We start from the raw sequence: 17,675 nt of genomic DNA on the forward strand, positions 1-17,675 counted from the left end.
TCCAGAGAATATTAGAAGAGTGGAAAAGCAGGCAGATACTTATTTTGGGGGGGGTGGATACTCAGGAAATTCCAGGGGGAAAACCTGAGGTCTGATTAGCCTTGCCATCAGAGCTCTGCCACATGACCTTGTCACGGGTGGAATTCCTCATGCTGGCTCCCGGCAGGTGCCTTTGGAGAAAGCCCCTTTCCCTAAGGATCTAGGGTTGGCTTACCTTGTGTGATTTTGGGATGTAAAGAAGTCTCCTTTGATGTCCTACCAGTAGATAGTCAATTCTTTTCTTTTTTAATCATCATTTTCTCTGAATTTTATTAAAGCAATTTTAAAGTTTCTTGGCAGCAGATAAAAGCTGGTATTACAACGTGGTCTGTGTTGGTTTCTGCCATATAAAGGGGACCTAACACTGATTTTGTACAGGAAGCATATGCCCCCTGAATTACACAGAGCGTAATTAGGTTACTAACAGGAGAATTGGGACTCACATGGCCCTTTAGAAGCAGAAGTCAGAAGGTAACGGAGAGGAGGATTTCTGTGCTTTCTAACTGAGATGCAGTGCAATAGAAGGTTCTTTTTATAACTAGAAACCAGTGCAGAATTTCATCATTTCATTTGGCTCATTCAAAAGCTTTTTACATTGTTCTAAGAATGGCTGTGATAATGCAACCCCCACTTTGATTGTTTTGACCCAGTTTGTCATATTTGTGGAATAGCACTTACTGGATTGCATCTTGATGTCACTCTTTATTTACTCATGGAAATGTGGGCTCTTTTAGGTCAAGGGCTCCAGTTTATGCAGCGGAGTTTTTCTGTCCTCAGTCTGAACACACTCTTACTTAAGAGTGAGTCATTGTTCATGTCTCTAAAGACTACGTGAGGTTTATCTAGAGAGTCAGTTCTTTAGGCTAGTAAACGGCTCCATTTATGTAAGATAAGCCCTGGTTGACTTTTAAGAGTAAGGAAGCAACAGTTAGAACTGGACATGGAACAAGAGACTTGCTCCAAATAGGAAAAGGAGTACGTCAAGGCTGTATATTGTCATCCTGCTTATTTAACTTATATGCAGAGTACATCAGGAGAAACGCTGGACTGGAAGAAACACAAGCTGGAATCAAGATTGCTGGGAGAAATATCAATAACCTCAGATAGGCAGATGACACCACCCTTATGGCAGAAAGTGAAGAAGAGCTAAAAAGCCTCTTGATGAAAGTGAAAGAGGAGAGTGAAAAAGTTGGCTTAAAGCTCAACATTCAGAAAACGAAGATCATGGCATCTGGTCCCATCATTTCATGGGAAATAGATGGGGAATCAGTAGAAACAGTGTCAGACTTTATTTTGGGGGGCTCCAAAATCACTGCAGATGGTGACTGCAGCCATGAAATTAAAAGATGCTTACTCCTTGGAAGAAAAGTTATGACCAATCTAGATAGTATATTCAAAAGCAGAGACATTACCTTGCCACCTAAGGTCCGTCTAGTCAAGGCTATGGTTTTTCCTGTGGTCATGTATGGATGTAAGAGTTGGACTGTGAAGAAGGCTGAGCGCTGAAGAATTGATGCTTTTGAACTGTGGTGTTGGAGAAGACTCTTGAGAGTCCCTTGGACTGCAAGGAGATCCAACCAGTCCATTCTGAAAGAGATCAACCCTGGGATTTCTTTGGAAGGAATGATGCTGAAGCTGAAGCTCCAGTACTTTGGACAGCTCATGCGAAGAGTTGACTCATTGGAAAAGACTCTGATGCTGGGAAGGATTGGGGGCAGGAGGAGAGGGGACGACAGAGGATGAGATGGCTGGATGGCACCACGGACTCGATGGATGTGAGTCTGAGTGAACTCCGGGAGATGGTGATGAACAGGGAGGCCTGGCGTGCTGCGATTCATGGGGTCGCAAAGAGTCGGATACGACTGACCGACTGAACTGAACTGAAGGCAGGACCATCTGTAATTCTGTGACTCAACTAAAATGGCTGCCCAAGGAAATCGTCTTGGATAGATGGAAGGAGAATGACAGGGATGCATGGAAAACTCCATACAACATGAGGAAACGGATGTCCCAGTGCTGTGGGGAGACAGGACTCCAACAGGTAGGTCACGAGTAGAAAAGCAATGGAAAGCAAATGGGTGGTGGAGTTTGCCAAGTCCCATCTCCTCAGCCAAACCCTTCAGTGAGCTGAGGGAGGCAGAAGAGGAAAGGATTTTTTTTTGAGGTGGGGCAAGGGGAACAAACAAAACATAAGAAGAATCACTGCTTATTTTGCAGTGAAACAAAAATTTAGTTAATTTAAAAATTAGAGAAATGTCGAGGAAGCAAAACTACTTCATGCTAGATACCATGGCTCATTAGGATTTTTAGATCCTCTGTCCCTGAAAGTCCTTGAGTTTGGGCTGGACAGTCCTGAGTGGGTGGGGTGGGGACTCACTCTTGACCTGCTCAGGTTCTGGGAAAAGGTGGGTATGTCTGACACAGGACTGATAGAAATCTCTCTCTCCACATCTGTGTTCCTCCTAACTTGCACTCAACTTGTTTTTAGAGCATAGAATGGTGCTGATTTCCAAGAATATTCTGCTCAACTCGTATTTTAACTATAGAGTTTAGGAAGAAACAAGACCTGGGGCTTGAGATTTTATCAGGCTCTCCAGACATCAAGTGTTGAGTAAATAAGCCGTGCAACTTTGAAGTTACAAGTTACTTCATTTTCTGTGCCTCAGTTTTCTTACCTCTAAAGTGGGAATAATTTTAGTCTTACCTTATAATGTCACAAAAACTAAATGTTATCAGGCTTCAAGTACTTTCAATAGAGGGAAACACATGGAGAATTATTAACTACAATGACAATGATGATGGGAATAATGATGGCTCTCCTGAACCAGGTGCAAGACTCTGCCTGCTATCCAGTTTAATTCTCTAAACAACTGTTTGGGGGTAACTATTTTCAACTTGTTTTGCAGTTAAGGCCGCAGAGCGACAGACGTATTAACTAATTTGCTGGAGAACATACAACTGAAGAGTGTCAGAACAAACGGAGATTCAGAACAAGGTTGACTGGGCACTGGGGCCCCTGTGAACCCCCACATCCCTACTTTCCTCTAAAAGCTTCCACTGTATTCCTATAGCAGTTCTCAAAGTTTCCACTGTGTCCTTATAGCAGCTTGCCTGTGAACTTCTCCACATCCTGAGTTTTTTTTCTTTTTGGCAAATGTTCCCTTGCTAGTCCCTCCTTCAGTAGAACCTCATTAGCTTTGGGGGCACACCCCTGACTAGGCCTGGCCTTACTGGGCGGCATCTCCCCACCCCTTCATTCTGCTCTGCCTTAAAGTAGCCCTGGATGCCTCTGGTCCACTTCCTTTGCTGTTAGCCCTCACAAGGGCAGGAGGGACCAAAGCCGGCCCAGAACTCAGCCCTGGGGTGGCACTGAAGGGATCTTGGGGGAGTACCGACTCCCCTATAGTCCCATCTTCACTGGGACTGTTGGCAACGAAGGAAAGCCAGCTGGGAAAATGAAGAGCTTATGGTAAGACTTTGAGATGGAAAGCAGTGGTGGGGAGATTGGACTGGGGGTGCTCAGAGCCAGGGGTCTGTGTTTTTACAGTAGAGGGGAGGAGAGAAGAGGGAGAGGGGAGAGGAGGGAGACAGAGAGATAGACGAGAGAGCAAGAAAAGAGCAAAAATGAGAGAGAGAAGAGGGACAGCTGCCAAAATGGAGAGGCAGAAAAAGAAGATGAAAGAAAGCAGAGACAGAGATAGAGGTGTAGAAACAGCAAGACAGGTAGGTATGGAGAAAGCGAGACAGGGAAAACCAGTCATCTCGTGATCATTTTAGGAGTTGGGAAATTGAGAATTCATTAACTCTCTCAATTGAATTTAATAAAGAAAATGGAAAAAAGTAAACTAGACTGAGGACCAGTCACCTGCATTCATCAGGTGTGCCACTTTTAAAATAGTGCCATAGTCCCCACCTGGAAGGACTCCTGTTTGAGACATTTTTATTCTCTCCTCTTTAGGAAAATTCCAGTTCTCTTCTTTGTATGCAGTTTCCTGGGGACATGGGCATCAGTGACTGTCAAGCGTCGCCCAAGTAAGAGGTCCCAGTTTCTCGATTTCAAAATACTACTTGTTCCCTGAAAGGACTGGGCAGGCCTGTGGCTGAGTGAGGCAGCCAGGGTCCTCCACACCCTCCTTCAACCCTGCTTTGGCTGTGGGTGTATTTTATGGCTGTGTTCAGTACTGCCTATGGAGAAGTCCTGGCTGTGACCACAGCTGGGCAGGAAACCTAACCTGTGTCTAGCCCAGAAGCTACCTGGTTCAGATGGTAGTTGGTAATGTTAGATGGATGAATGGGTGGATGGATGAATAGATAGAAGCCAATAGTCTGAAGTCAGATGAGGTAGAAAGAGTGCGTTTGATGTAGTGAAATTGCAGGCCCAAGCTATGTAACTGGAAAACGCTTTTTCTGAAATCTAGGAAATGTCTGTCACCAGGTGAGTCCCAGAAGGGCACTGGGTTTGGACAGTTACAAGAAGCCTTTTGTGTTGTTGAAAAAAGTGGCCCTCCCTACAATCTTTTACTTACGAAGAAGCACCAAATTTCATTATAGGATTTTTCATCCCTCTTGTGATTGAGGGTTTAATTTGCATGATTTCTTTTCTTCTCCTCACTACTCTTCCCCATTCTAAGTTGCTGATAGTATTCTAGTTGGAACAGTTATTTGATCTCTTAGAAGAAATTTATGAAATCAAGTGCATTCTCTCTATTTATCTAGGCTTAGGGAATCCTAAGAAATCCTCAGCTCCTTCCTCTACTTGACAAAGATTCTTAAGAACTGCACTCTTCAGAAGTACCATTGAGTTGGCTCTGGATTCTCTCAGGATTTCTAAAGTTTATGGTGCTTAAAGCAATATATTCTAGCCCAAACCAAATAAGCTCTGACACTGTGCCATTCAGAACATCATGAAGATGTGGTTCCAAAAAGAACAAATTCCAAACTTCCCCAAAGGGAACACTTTCCCAACACACGTTATTAAAGCAACTTTGTGTCTTCAACCCAGGATGTGTTGAATATGAATAAATTATAATCATAGAGTTGTAGAGTTAAAGCCAAATATACTACTAGTAATGAAGCTGTTTAGTATAATATTGCACTTTAAATAGTTGCTCAGCTCTTATTATTATTGGTATAGTCCTATGATCTGTGTAGGGGTTGAGGTAAGATGACATGCTATCTCTTTTGCAGGGTTCCCTGTTAATTCAAATTCCAATGGTGAAAATGAACTCTGTCCAAAGGTCAGGATTGGACAAGATGATTTACCAGGTGAGTAGCAGTGTATCATATTGACAATGTATGCTTTCTATAAATCTACCTGATACCTCTTTTATTTGGAAAGGCTCTGGAGAGGAATGAAACCAGTCTCATTTTACTTTTATCTTGTGTTCCCTTTCTGTAGGATTTGACTTGATTTCTCAGTTCCAGATAGATAAAGCAGCATCCAGAAGAGCTATCCAGAGGGTAGTTGGATCAACCGCCTTACAGGTGGCTTACAAGTTGGGAAATAATGTAGATTTCAGGATTCCAACCAGGTAATATAAAAAAAAAAAATACTTGATTTAGTTGTTTGCTTCAAACACAGTTTAAAAAATGAAAATCTATCCAATGTTAGAGAGTCTTTCCCAGCTCAATAATTCTTGGATCATGATTTTATTTAAAGATGAAGGAATTTATTTACCTACCTATCTTTAGTGCCCAAATATGTGAATGCTTTTCATGTTTTCAGTGTGTAATTTACTTTCCATTCCAGGAAAAAAAAAATCACTGAGACTATTATACATTGATTCAGGACATGTTCTTATTACTTTGCTCTCTGTTTTTCTATAATTTGTCTGGGTTTTGCCTGAAAGGACCCTCTGTGAAAAGTTCCAGGGGTTAAGCATAAATTTAACTAGAAACCACCCAGTGGTTAGAAGGCTCACAATGGCGCTGTTCAAGTATCCCGGTGCTGAAATAGATCCACACATCCAACGCTTGGCTCCTGGCAGGACCCAGACAAAACTAAAACTAGAATAATGATAAGAAAAACAATGGAAGCAACAATACTTTAAAAAATTCTGTATCTCCTTCTCTGGATCTAAGCTTTTTCTTCTTTAAATAATTTATAACTGAGATGTTTTAATGCATGTGTAAGTATTGAGTCATGACATTGTTATGAATGAGCTTCAGGGCTTCAGCTTTATATCACCTAAATACCTTAAATGTGGTATTGATGCTGATGGAATGTTTTAGGTAAAAAATATGGTTAAGATTTCTTTAGTATATGAACAAGAAAATTAAGACATCGACAGAAATTAAGATGTAAAGGTAAATAATGACTAATTAGAACAGCAAAAGAATATCATAGAATTGCTAAGTGTTTATAATAATGAAAATTTTCGTAAAATTAGAATATTCTGATATAGTTCCAGATTGCATATAGAAATTCATGTTTTGAACATATTATATTTTATAAAACAATAATAGTACACTGTTTAAGCTCTTTTTCTAGATTTACCAATCAACATCAAATTGCATCCTTATTATAGTTTTGTGGTGGGGACATTTTTATCCATATTTCATGGAGGAGCAAACTGAGGCCAGAAAGTTTAAGTTGCTTGCATAACATCACAGGGTGAGGAGGTGCTGAGAGGATTGAAATCCAGGCAAAATTGATTCAGGGGCTGTGCCTTTAACCACTACCCCATAGTGACCCTGGAAACCAGTTGTGTTTGGAAAGATCAACATTTGGATTTTTCATATATTTTCTTTTCATGTACCGAAGAGATGGATGTATTCTTAAGTAAACTTTACAATACTCTGATTTTTATTTCTCTAATAAAATAATTGAACAGGACACCAGACCCTAATGCTGACCTTTCTTCTCTAAATTTAGGGTACTTTCTGGACTGTCATTAACTCTAAGTTCAGAGGTGAAGGTCATGCAGCCTTCCTTCCTCCTGCTTGTCTTGTTTTTCTTTAAGCACCTAAGGTGGTTATGAAATATTTTTCATAGGCTACAACTAATGTCCCATATTCTCTATGTTTCTGACTCCCTGTCCCCACAAAGACTAAAGGCTCTTGTTTTACTTATTAAGATATGAGGGAAGAAGGAGGAAGGAAGTAGAAGAAGAGAGTAGGAGAAAGGAAAAAAAAGGGAAGGAGGAGAACCAGGGCTGAGATGGATGGAGCCCCTTGAACAAGTTGCTTAAACTGTCTTTGACCCAGTTCCCTCAGGTTAAAATTAGGAATAATAATAACAATGCCACTGGTTGCCATGAAGAGTAAATGTTGCTAAACTGAGAGGGCTCCAGGAGAGCCTGGTGCACAGGGGCTTTGGTGAAGTGTTTCCTGTAATAGTGGAGAGCACTAGAGGGCAGAGGTGCTGATGGGGCCTTTTCACCTTAGTGGACTCTTTCTTTTTGAGTTGCCCTGCATCAACTAGCTGAAGTCGCTCAGTCGTGTGCGACTCTTTGCAACCCCGTGGACTGTAGCCTACCAGGCTCCTCTGTCCATGGGATTTTCCAGGCAATAGGACTGGAGTGGGTTGCCATTTCCTTCTCCAGGGAATCTTCCCAACCCAGGGCTCAAACCTAGGTCTCCCGAATTGTAGGCAGATGCTTTACCATCTGAGCCACCAGGGAAGTCCAAGCAGTCCTGCTTAAAAAAGGCAGAAACTGGAATTGTTCTCAAATCATGCATGCAGTAGACCATTCTGACTTGGATTTCTCTGCTGGACAATGTAGGCCGATTTTCGTGGGAGGAAGACTATAGCACATGGAGCTAACATGATAGAATAATAATTTGTGGTTATCTTCTCAATTTTTAAAAAATATTCATAACCACATAATTTTGATGCGTTGAATTCTTTATTTTAGGCATAAGAGTTTTACATTCTCGTCTCGTGCTTCAGACATGTTGTGTTTGTTTGCAGCAACAAATACAATTTTTAGCTTTTCATGGGTTAAGGTCATAAACAAATGTTCCATGGTCCAAGGACTTATTTTTTATTCAAACTGTATGATTCTCCTTTTAAGATATTCTGTGCAGATTGTAACATAATGAAATTAATCATTTATAGATTCAGCCTCTTTTAAATTATGTATGCTGTCAAGTTTACTTACCGATGTGCATAGCATATTTTCAAGAACAGAATCTTAGGGATCCGAGAAAGACAATTGGACTAACTGTTCTATGAATTAGACTTGTGAGGACTTTTAAATGGTCTTAGGTAGATAGAAGTACATGTACATATATAACCAATTTGAACACTAAAAGGAATTTTCTCTTCTTATATGTTTCTCCTCTTACCTTTTAATGCATTAACTTAGCCTGAAAGATTAATAACATGACAATCTTGATTATATTTGTATACACACATAGTATTTTCACATATATTGAGAGAGAGAGAGTTGGATACACTTGACTTAATATGTCCATAAATGAATTGTTTTCTAGTGACCCCAACCATCTCCCAGTAAAAAGAAAAAAGTATCATTACATGACCAAGTCAGAAGTAAATGAAGACATTTTATCATACCCTACCTTCAACATAACCTCTTTGCTTATTTAGCAGGAAAAATCTGATGAAGCACAAATTGGGAGAGATCCCTCAGTTAACCTCCTAATGTCTTTGTGAAGAAGTTACTGTGACTTCTAGAATCAAAACAAATAGAGTTGTTTTCTTTGATGAAATTCTAAGCCTTCCCCAGTACATCTTTAAACAAATAATAGGTAACACAGAGTTTTTTAAAAGCCTAGGAAGTTAATGGTTTAAGTAAGAAGAGACAAAGCATGAGGGTTTATCCTTTTTCTTGGAAAACCTCACACCTCAACAACAACTATTTTTAACTACCTGCCCCAATTCTTTAAGTATCCAGTTAAATTCACATCAATTATTGAAAAGAATACTCAAAAGACTATATCTGTAATTTAAATTGCAAAATTGCCAAATTTCACTATTGAATAAAATTTTAAAATGTATCTCCTAGTTCTCAATTAACTTAGTTGGTTAAATGAGATGTATAATGTTCTGTAAGATTTTATAATTACACAGTAAGCAGTATCTTAAACTGTCATTAGTGAACCTCTTATTTTAGAGGGCTCTCTGGAATAGGTATAGTCTGAAAAATCTTAAGTCAAAGGAAATAACATATTAAAAAATATTGAAATATATATGTTAGACATCCCCATCTGGGGAAAATAGGATAGTAAGTAGTTGCTGTATGTGTTTTTTTTTTTTCTTTAGCTCCAAAGTGAATCTTTTTAAATGTGCATGTTTAAACCTCCCATGCACATGTCAGATATAAAATATACGTAGAGAATTGAAAGCTTTTCAAAGAGAATAATAAGCATCATCAGTAACCAGTTAAAAATAAAAGCTACAAAGGAAATCCACCCAGTCTTATGAATAAAAGCCAGTCATATTAGAAAACAAAGGCTAAAAGAAATACTTGGACGCTGCTGCTGTTGCTGCTGCTGCTGCTAAGTCGCTTCAGTTGTGTTTGACTCTGTGCGACCCCATAGATGGCAGCCCACCAGGCTCTGCCGCCCTTGGGATTCTCCAGGCAAGAACACTGGAATGGGTTGCCATTTCCTTCTCCAATGCATGAAAGTGAAAAGTGAAAGTGAAGTTGCTCAGTTGTGTCGACTCTTAGTGACACCATGGACTGCAGCCTAAAGAGTACTCAAAAGAAAAGTTTCCAATTTTTGTTAGTTTTGTAAAACTAACAAAACAATGACGTTTGTTGACCTAGTTGACCCGTTTTATTGAAGATTTGCAAAAATATTTGAAGTGAAAAAAGTTATATGTTTGCTTATGCTATAATAAAGATGATAACATTTTATAGCTAAAGACAGAAAATCATAGCGAGTTGAATATTTTCACTTATAGCTAAACATTCTTGGAACTGAGGTATTTTTTGGTTTAGGAATTTCTGACCCCAACAATATATCTTAATGTAACTGGCATTGTACATATGGCAACACAAGACATTTATACGTGTTGGGGCTTTCCAGGTGGCTCAATCGGAAAACAATCTGCCTGACATGCAGGAGACCTGAGTTTGATCCCTGGGTTGGAAGGATTCCCCCAGAGAAGGAACTGCCAACCCACTCCAGTATTCTTGCCTGGAAAATCCCATGGACAAAAGAGCCTGGCAGGCTACCGTCCATGGGGTCGCAAGAGTCAGACATGATTTAGCGACTAAATGACCACCACCATATTAGTTTGTAATAAATAAATCACTATCCACTTAGATATTTCTTCTTATCTTTTCTTCTTTACACAGAAGAGGGCTATAAACTGGAGTATGATCTGAAGGAAGATTATCTGAGGCTTTGGGTCCTGGTCCATAACTGTTTTAAGCAATGTCAAACAAAGTTAATTGGCATCTAGATTTCCTAAACTTCCCTGGTGGCTCAGATGATAAGGCGTCTGCCTACAATGCAGGAGACCCGGGTTTAGTCCCTGGGTCAGGAAGATCCTCTGGAGAAGGAAATGACAGCCCACTCCAATACTCTTGCCTGGAAAATCCCATGGAAGGAGGAGCATGGTAGGCTAAAGTCCATGGGGTTGCAAAGAGTCAGACACAACTGAGCGAGTTCACTTTTCCTAAGATTTATCCTTCGCTTAATAATTTTTCTATGCTTATGAGGAGCAAAGTAGAATGATACAACCTTGAAGATAGAGATGTGAAGGTGATATTTACATTTACTAGGTCCTGATTTTTAAAAGTGTGGTCTTCAGCCTTGAGCCGCTTGGTTTCAAGAGAAGACCACCCAAGTAGCTGATGGTGCTCCAGATGGCTGCCTCCAAAGATGAGGAGGACGCAGGAGGGACACTGACGTCTTACCGCTGCCACTTAAAGCAGTAAATTAGGAAGGCGCCACCGTTTTAACTGGCAGATTGGGGAACAACTGGGTTGCAATAGAGAAGTAAGAACTGGTCACATTTCCTCTGTCGCACATCCACTGACAAGCAACCAGCTGTCACTTAAACTTCATACTTTGAAGTTCCTGGAAAAGACAAACATGCTCAGTGTGAAGGGACTGATCTCACTGGTCTGCAAGTGACCAGTCCTCAAAATGCTTATGTGAGTCTAGGTTATATTTGAGGAGGAAAAGATCCAAACAATAATGAAAATAACAATTAATCTTAACATGTTACATCAAAATAAAAGTTTAAGAACCTGCTTTAATTAAACATGTAAATTGGTAGAGCTGATTTGGATTTCAAATGTTCTCTTCTGTCAGTTGTGGAAGAATGTCACCAAGAACTTTGCAAGAATGTGTTTTTTGGCAGAATGTGTTTTTGAGGTGGAATTGCTGAACAGTAGCTCTTTAGGTAGCATAAATAGTAACATTGTTGAAATTATGTGGCATTTGGGGACCTTACTTAGCTATGAGGGAGTTTTGTATTTAATGTGTATTTTAAGATGGAACTTTAATGCACATGAATGGACTCCAGTAAAGGTCTTTATGAAAGAGCAACCAGCACATGGGTTTCACACTGTGGTGTTTCCGTAGGTCTAGAATCTAAAATAGCATAACTAGGAAATATGGTAATACACCTGAGTACAAAAAACAAGAGTTATATTTACTGTCTTAAAATTTTACTCAGGCATTTATATCCCAGTGGGCTGCCTGAAGAATACTCCTTTCTAACCACTTTTCGGATGACTGGAAGCACACTTGAAAAGCACTGGAGCATTTGGCAGATTCAGGATTCCTCAGGGAAGGAGCAAGTTGGCGTGAAGATTAATGGCCAAACAAAATCTGTTTCATTTTCATACAAGGGGCTGGATGGAAGTCTCCAAACTGCAGCCTTTTCGAATTTGCCCTCCTTGTTCGATTCCCAGTGGCATAAGATCATGATTGGTGTGGAAAGGAGGAGTGCGACTCTTTTCGTTGACTGCAACATGATTGAGTCCTTACCTATAAAGCCAAGAGGTCAGATCGATGTCGATGGCTTTGCTGTGCTGGGAAAACTTGTGGATAATCCTCAAGTTTCTGTTCCGGTAAGTATACAGCCACACACTAAGGGAGCTTAAAACGAATCCAGAATGGTGAAAATTAAGACCTCAGCATCTTGAAAAATCACCTGAATATCTTAAACAATGGGCAGTTATTCATTTTTAAAAATGTTTTTCAATCAATTTTTCAAAATGTCTTTAATGCCTCTTTTGAGCGTAGTATGGAATGGGGGAAGCAGAGCCAGTTGAGTACACAGCTCCTGGTCTCGAGTAGCTGAAAGTCTACTTGGAAGATGCTACATGACCACCTGGAGCACCCAGAATCCTTTGAGGCAACCTGCAAAAACCCACACTGGTGTCATACATATTACGTATAAATAACCAATGGCCATATTCAAAGTAAGGTTAAGATGAATGGTAGATTTGGTTAATCAAGAATCCCATTCTTCTCAGAAGCAATGGAGCTTGACATGGAAGGATTTGAATTGGTAAAAAAAAAGAAGAGAAAGTGCATTCTAGCTGAGAGCCAAAGAATGAAAGAAAAAAGAGATAGAGAGGAAATAAACCATGTTCAAAGATTGGGAGCCTGGATGGTTTGGAAGAAGTGTACATGTAAAACTGTGAGTATGGGTGTGAGGGGGGCATAGAGAGGGTCAGAGGTAGTAATTGCAGCATGTGAGAGGTGAGGTTAGGAAGTCATATGGTATCCGACCCAGAAGATGTAGAAATGATATAGATGGCACAATATTTCTTTATTTAGAAGCAGTCAAGTCTTGCTTGACATATTATGAAAGTAAAGGATTTTAGAGCTCTGTTTGTGATTTTGCTGTAGAGACCTATGGACATAAGGATACAGTACCATATAGTTCTATCATTTTGAATTGTTAAACTTGCACTGAGTTATCCTTTAAAAGGATATTATATAATATTACAGAAAATTAAAAACTAAATCTTACAGGGCAAGTGATCTTTTGGAAAAAACTCAAGAATTTAGAGCTCAATAAATAAATGCTTGATCCTCTAAACTCTCTGCTTTCTCTCTGGTACAGAGTTGTTAAATTCTAGTCACAGAACTCATATCATGGAGTATAGCAGGGGTGACACAATGATTTTGAATGGTTCCTTCCCGCTTCTCCAAAGAAAGAAAGGTTAGCGGGCATCTCAGTAATGGAATTGTTCAAATAACCTATTTTCAAGGGGAAGAATTGTGATTAGTGTGAAGGGTAGTGTGAAATTTCTATATTCTGTGATGGACAGGAAGCAATTTATAACTGCCACATTACTGCTCTGGCTTGTAGACACTTGAGCAAGTATTTCTCCAGCTAATGATTTATCACACCTCAAGTGGCTGGGTTAGAAAGCCAATGGGACCACTGGGGCGCCATCTTGAAATTTTGTGCAGCAAGATCTTTGCAATGGCACTGGGGTGGCCTTCAGACAACACAGCCTCTGCCATGTTTGTGTCACTTCTGGACCATAAGCGAGGGGAAGGAGACTTTAGAGTACATCCTCACTGTGATGAATATCAATCAAGCACTTGCATAATTGATTTAATTTACTGTTCTTGAAAAATATGTCATCATTAGAATTCTGAAATCTACATGCTAGGATGCTATTAAGCTGTCTAATGACCACAGCAGTAAAGTTGTAGTGTTATTAATTATGTTATAGTCTAGCCAGTCACAGCTAACTGTGGGTTATCTGCCAAGTATAGTCTCACCTCATGGTGGAGAACAGTTAGGTCCAGTTATCTTTGATTTTCTTCTGCCATGTGCAGGAATGCAACAAAATACCTGGCAGCTGGAGTTACGTTTGCTTTTGGTCCACCAAGGAGCTTTTCAGAATCAGTACATTGTCCATGTTAAAAGTATTTGCAACAGGCATGAGCAATTTTTTCCTTTCATGCTGAATTCTGACTCCATCACAAGGAAACACAAAAGAGACTTGAGCGTAAAGTCTCATTAAAGTTCCGTATTTGATGACGTGGTGTGGTGACTAAAATAGATCAAGGTTATAGGCCCTCCAAACCCTACTTACACCCAAGGATAGGCAGTGACAATGTCAACTTCAAAAGTGAAGGTGAAGTCACTTAGTCGTGTCCGACTCTTTGCGACCCCATGGACTGTAGCCTACCAGCTCCTCCATCCATGGAATTTTCCAGGCAAGAATACTGGAGTGGGTTGCCATTTCCTGCTCCAGGGGCTCTTCCCAACCCAGGGATCGAACCTGGGTCTCCTGCATTGCAGGCAGACAGTTTACTATCTGAGCCACCTGGGAAGCCCAAAGTTGTCACCAAAATGTATTCCTCAATTTTTACCCTGTATAAGACAAAGAAGTAGAAAATTCTACATAAGTAAACCCTGTTTATGTGTTTTTAGCATCTCAATACCTTTAATACACCAATTTAAAGTTTTAAAAGTGCTTTTTTTCTCTCATTAACTTACTTTATCCTTTGAACAATTTCATAAGATAACAAGCACAGATAGGATTAGCTCCATTTTTTCAGTTGAAGACACAATCTCACATAGATCTCTTGGCTTGTGAGAAACAGTGTTGGGCATAAAACTTCTCATCTTCCCTATTTTCTCTGTGCCAACTAACTTTCCTTTGAGAAAAATAGAAATATGTGTAACCATCTACCGTTCTTTGTAAAGGATATCATCATTTTCATTTTGGAAGGTATTTGTGATTTGCATAAGTTTTTTAGAATCTACTTGGCAGGACAGATAAGACTCTTTTCTAAAAGAAGGAAGTTTACACAGTGGAAAACATGTCCTCAGACATCGGTCACACTCGTGCTCACTTAGTGAACTCTCACTGTGTGCCTCTATACTGGGCGCACGGCGTGCAAGCCACAGGTCTCCTCCCAGTTCCTGGGGGGTGAGTGGCTGAGACGGGTGAGCAATGATAATGGAACTTGACTAGGACCAGGAAAGTGGACGAAGGGACAGTCTCCTCACTCACATCAGGGCGGGCAGGCATAGGAGTGAAGTCCAGGGCTGTTTCCCAGGGGGGGGGGGTCTGTGAGAGGAATTTGGAGGTGAACAGACTTATCCAGGATGAGACAAATCCAGTGTTCTAGGGAAAGGGACTCTCACATGGGAATTCCTGTATTTATGAACTCTCCTCTTTTCTAGCTTCATTAATTTCCCCGCACTCCTCCTCACTCTTCTAGACTAAGAATAGTCAAATACTCATGCGAGTCTCCAGACGAACCCAAATGCCCATGAGTTGTCCCTACACTCTTGTTTTTATTTTAGTTTGTGGTTTGTGATCTTCTCTCTTTGCCTGTAATCTGAAGTTGCTGGCAATTACTGGTCCCTTGGAAGACTTACGGTGGTGAATGGTGCTATCTGATTATTCTGAGGGGTAGGAGACATGTACTGCTGGGGCACTTCCCTCTTGATTGGAGACAGCAAATATTCAGTATTACTTGAGAGAAATTTTAAATTAAAATGAAATGTGCCAATAGCATGAAAGCGACAAGTTGCAGAGTATTTTTCCATTTTTCTTCATGAAATTGGATTCCTTCTAATCTTTGACACTACATGAATTGAATACTTTTTTCATAATCAGCACTTGCTTTTCTTTAGAAAAGCAAACATTCCTTCTAAAGGTATTAATTGATGTCAAAAGGTAGCCCTTGGAACTGCATAATGAAAATGCAGTGGAAAATGACATTTGATGGGGCGCTGTCGCTAAGAGACTCATTTATATTGCTCTTGTTTGTGATTTCTCCCAATCTAGCCCAACTTTTATCTCTTTCTCTTTTCTAAATTGGAAAAGGGAACCAATTTCAGGAGGTTTCAAGACAGCTGCTCACATGCACTACAACTCAAACGCCTTCACGTCATTCCATGGTTATTTAGTGGGTTCAAAGCGTTTATATTTTTCCCAACATACTGCTATAATACATGGTTAGTTTGATTTCATAGCAATAAATTCCATATTTTCTATTTGCCTTTGTGCCCATATTTTAGGTTGGTGCCATTTATTTCACTGCAAAGCTCAGTTTCCTGGCATCATACCATAAAAATATGTGATTTTATGGCAGGTTCTTTATTGTTTGTTGTCAGCAAGATTGCCCAGGAGAGTTATTTGGCACAGCTCTATTAGAAAACAAAGTTAGCCTTTCTACCTTTTCAGGATGTACACTAGGGGTTTGGGCTTATTTGAAAGCCCAAATGATGAAAGCCCAAAGGATGAAAGTATATATGGCTTTATAAATACATGATTCAAATCCTTTATCTTATGCATGTTTTGAATAAATCAATGCAGAAAACATGATTAATCAGACAGATACAATGCTTTTAAAAGTATATTTCAAATGGGTTGCACTACATTACTTTTGTTAAATTCAGAGAAAATATGATTAGCAAAACTCGTGATGCAGAAGCCACATCCTTCTCTCTACCCCACAGAATTAAATCATACTAACTTCCCAACTGTAAAAACAAACAGAGCTTCATGAATGATAACATGGGAAAAATAAACTATGAGGTTGTGATTAATATCATTTCTGGTGTTTGAAAATATTATAGGAAAGTTATGTTTTTAGTGGTTTAAGAAATGCATGATATCTACTATACAAAATATCTAAGCTATTAAGTTTGCTTATTATGTTGTTTTTGACAAATACTTTTAAAAAATCTTCTTTCAATTGGAAGTATTAAATACAAGAGAAATGATAGTGTTACTTGTACATGTCCATCAGTTCAGTTCAGTTGAGTCGCTCAGTTGTGTCTGACTCTTTGCGACCCCATGGACTGCAGCATGCCAGGCCTCCCTGTCCATCACCAACTCCCGGAGCACACCCAAACCCATGTCCATTGAGTCGGTGATGCCATCCAACCATCTCATTCTCTGCTGTCCCCTTCTCCTCCCGCCTTCAATCTTTTCAAACATCAGGGTCTTTTCAAATGAGTCTGCTCTTTGCATCAGGTGGCCAAAGTATTGGAGTTTCAGCTTCAACATCAAAATACTTTTTATAACACTTTGGTGTTGTGATTTGATAAGAATATTTTTGAATACTGTCAAGTTTTTCGAGATAAAGCCTGCTACACTATAGACCACATTAACAACATCAGCTAGATTTTCCACTAGGTGGCAATGAAACAAGAGGGACACACAGAAAAAAGAGCTGCTTACAGAGAAGAAGCCATGATGGGCAAAGGTGCTAAGGATAACTAGAGTAAAACCTAAATGATGGCCAAACTTGCTTTCAATGGAAAATTGAAAATATGAAAATTTTTACTGGTCTCAGCTATGCCCAGACTGTTGCAACTGAAAATAATCAGTGTTATTAGTATTTCTATTTTTCTTAAAATGTATACAGGCTAAGAACATAGAAAAATCTTTGTCGTGTCTTCTGGGTGGCTAGAAGGCAAGATATTAATTCAATGACATTTTTACTTCCCTTCATGTCAATCTCTGTGTGGTTAGTTTCTTAGGTTACAACATGGTTTCCATAGAATCCTGATCTTTCAAAGATATATAAAACTAAGTCTATGACTAAGTCTATGTAGTTCAAACCTCTCAGTTTATACATGAAGGACTTGAAACCCAGACAGGGGAAGGGGCTTTCCCTAAGCTGTAATCAAACCAGAAGGCAAATACTACCAATTCTTTCTTCATTTTAAAAATCAATATCTATGTGTATATTTAATATTCAACAACTGCTTATTA

At 39.6% G+C, this 17,675-nt stretch overlaps 1 protein-coding gene across 1 annotated transcript in view; it reads left to right on the forward strand.

The window, feature by feature from the left end:
* The first annotated feature begins 3,494 nt into the window (after positions 1 to 3,494).
* Positions 3,495 to 17,675, forward strand: part of COL9A1 (collagen type IX alpha 1 chain) — an 86,838-nt gene continuing 72,657 nt past the window's right edge. The window contains exons 1-5 of the mRNA XM_052651689.1: positions 3,495 to 3,508; positions 3,998 to 4,071; positions 5,227 to 5,304; positions 5,438 to 5,570; positions 11,639 to 12,035. Of these exons, the coding sequence (XP_052507649.1) occupies positions 3,495 to 3,508; positions 3,998 to 4,071; positions 5,227 to 5,304; positions 5,438 to 5,570; positions 11,639 to 12,035 (696 nt within the window). The remainder of the gene's footprint in view (positions 3,509 to 3,997; positions 4,072 to 5,226; positions 5,305 to 5,437; positions 5,571 to 11,638; positions 12,036 to 17,675) is intronic.

This window comes from Budorcas taxicolor, chromosome 14 (genome assembly GCF_023091745.1).
Source record: "Budorcas taxicolor isolate Tak-1 chromosome 14, Takin1.1, whole genome shotgun sequence".
Classification (NCBI taxonomy): domain Eukaryota; kingdom Metazoa; phylum Chordata; class Mammalia; order Artiodactyla; family Bovidae; genus Budorcas; species Budorcas taxicolor.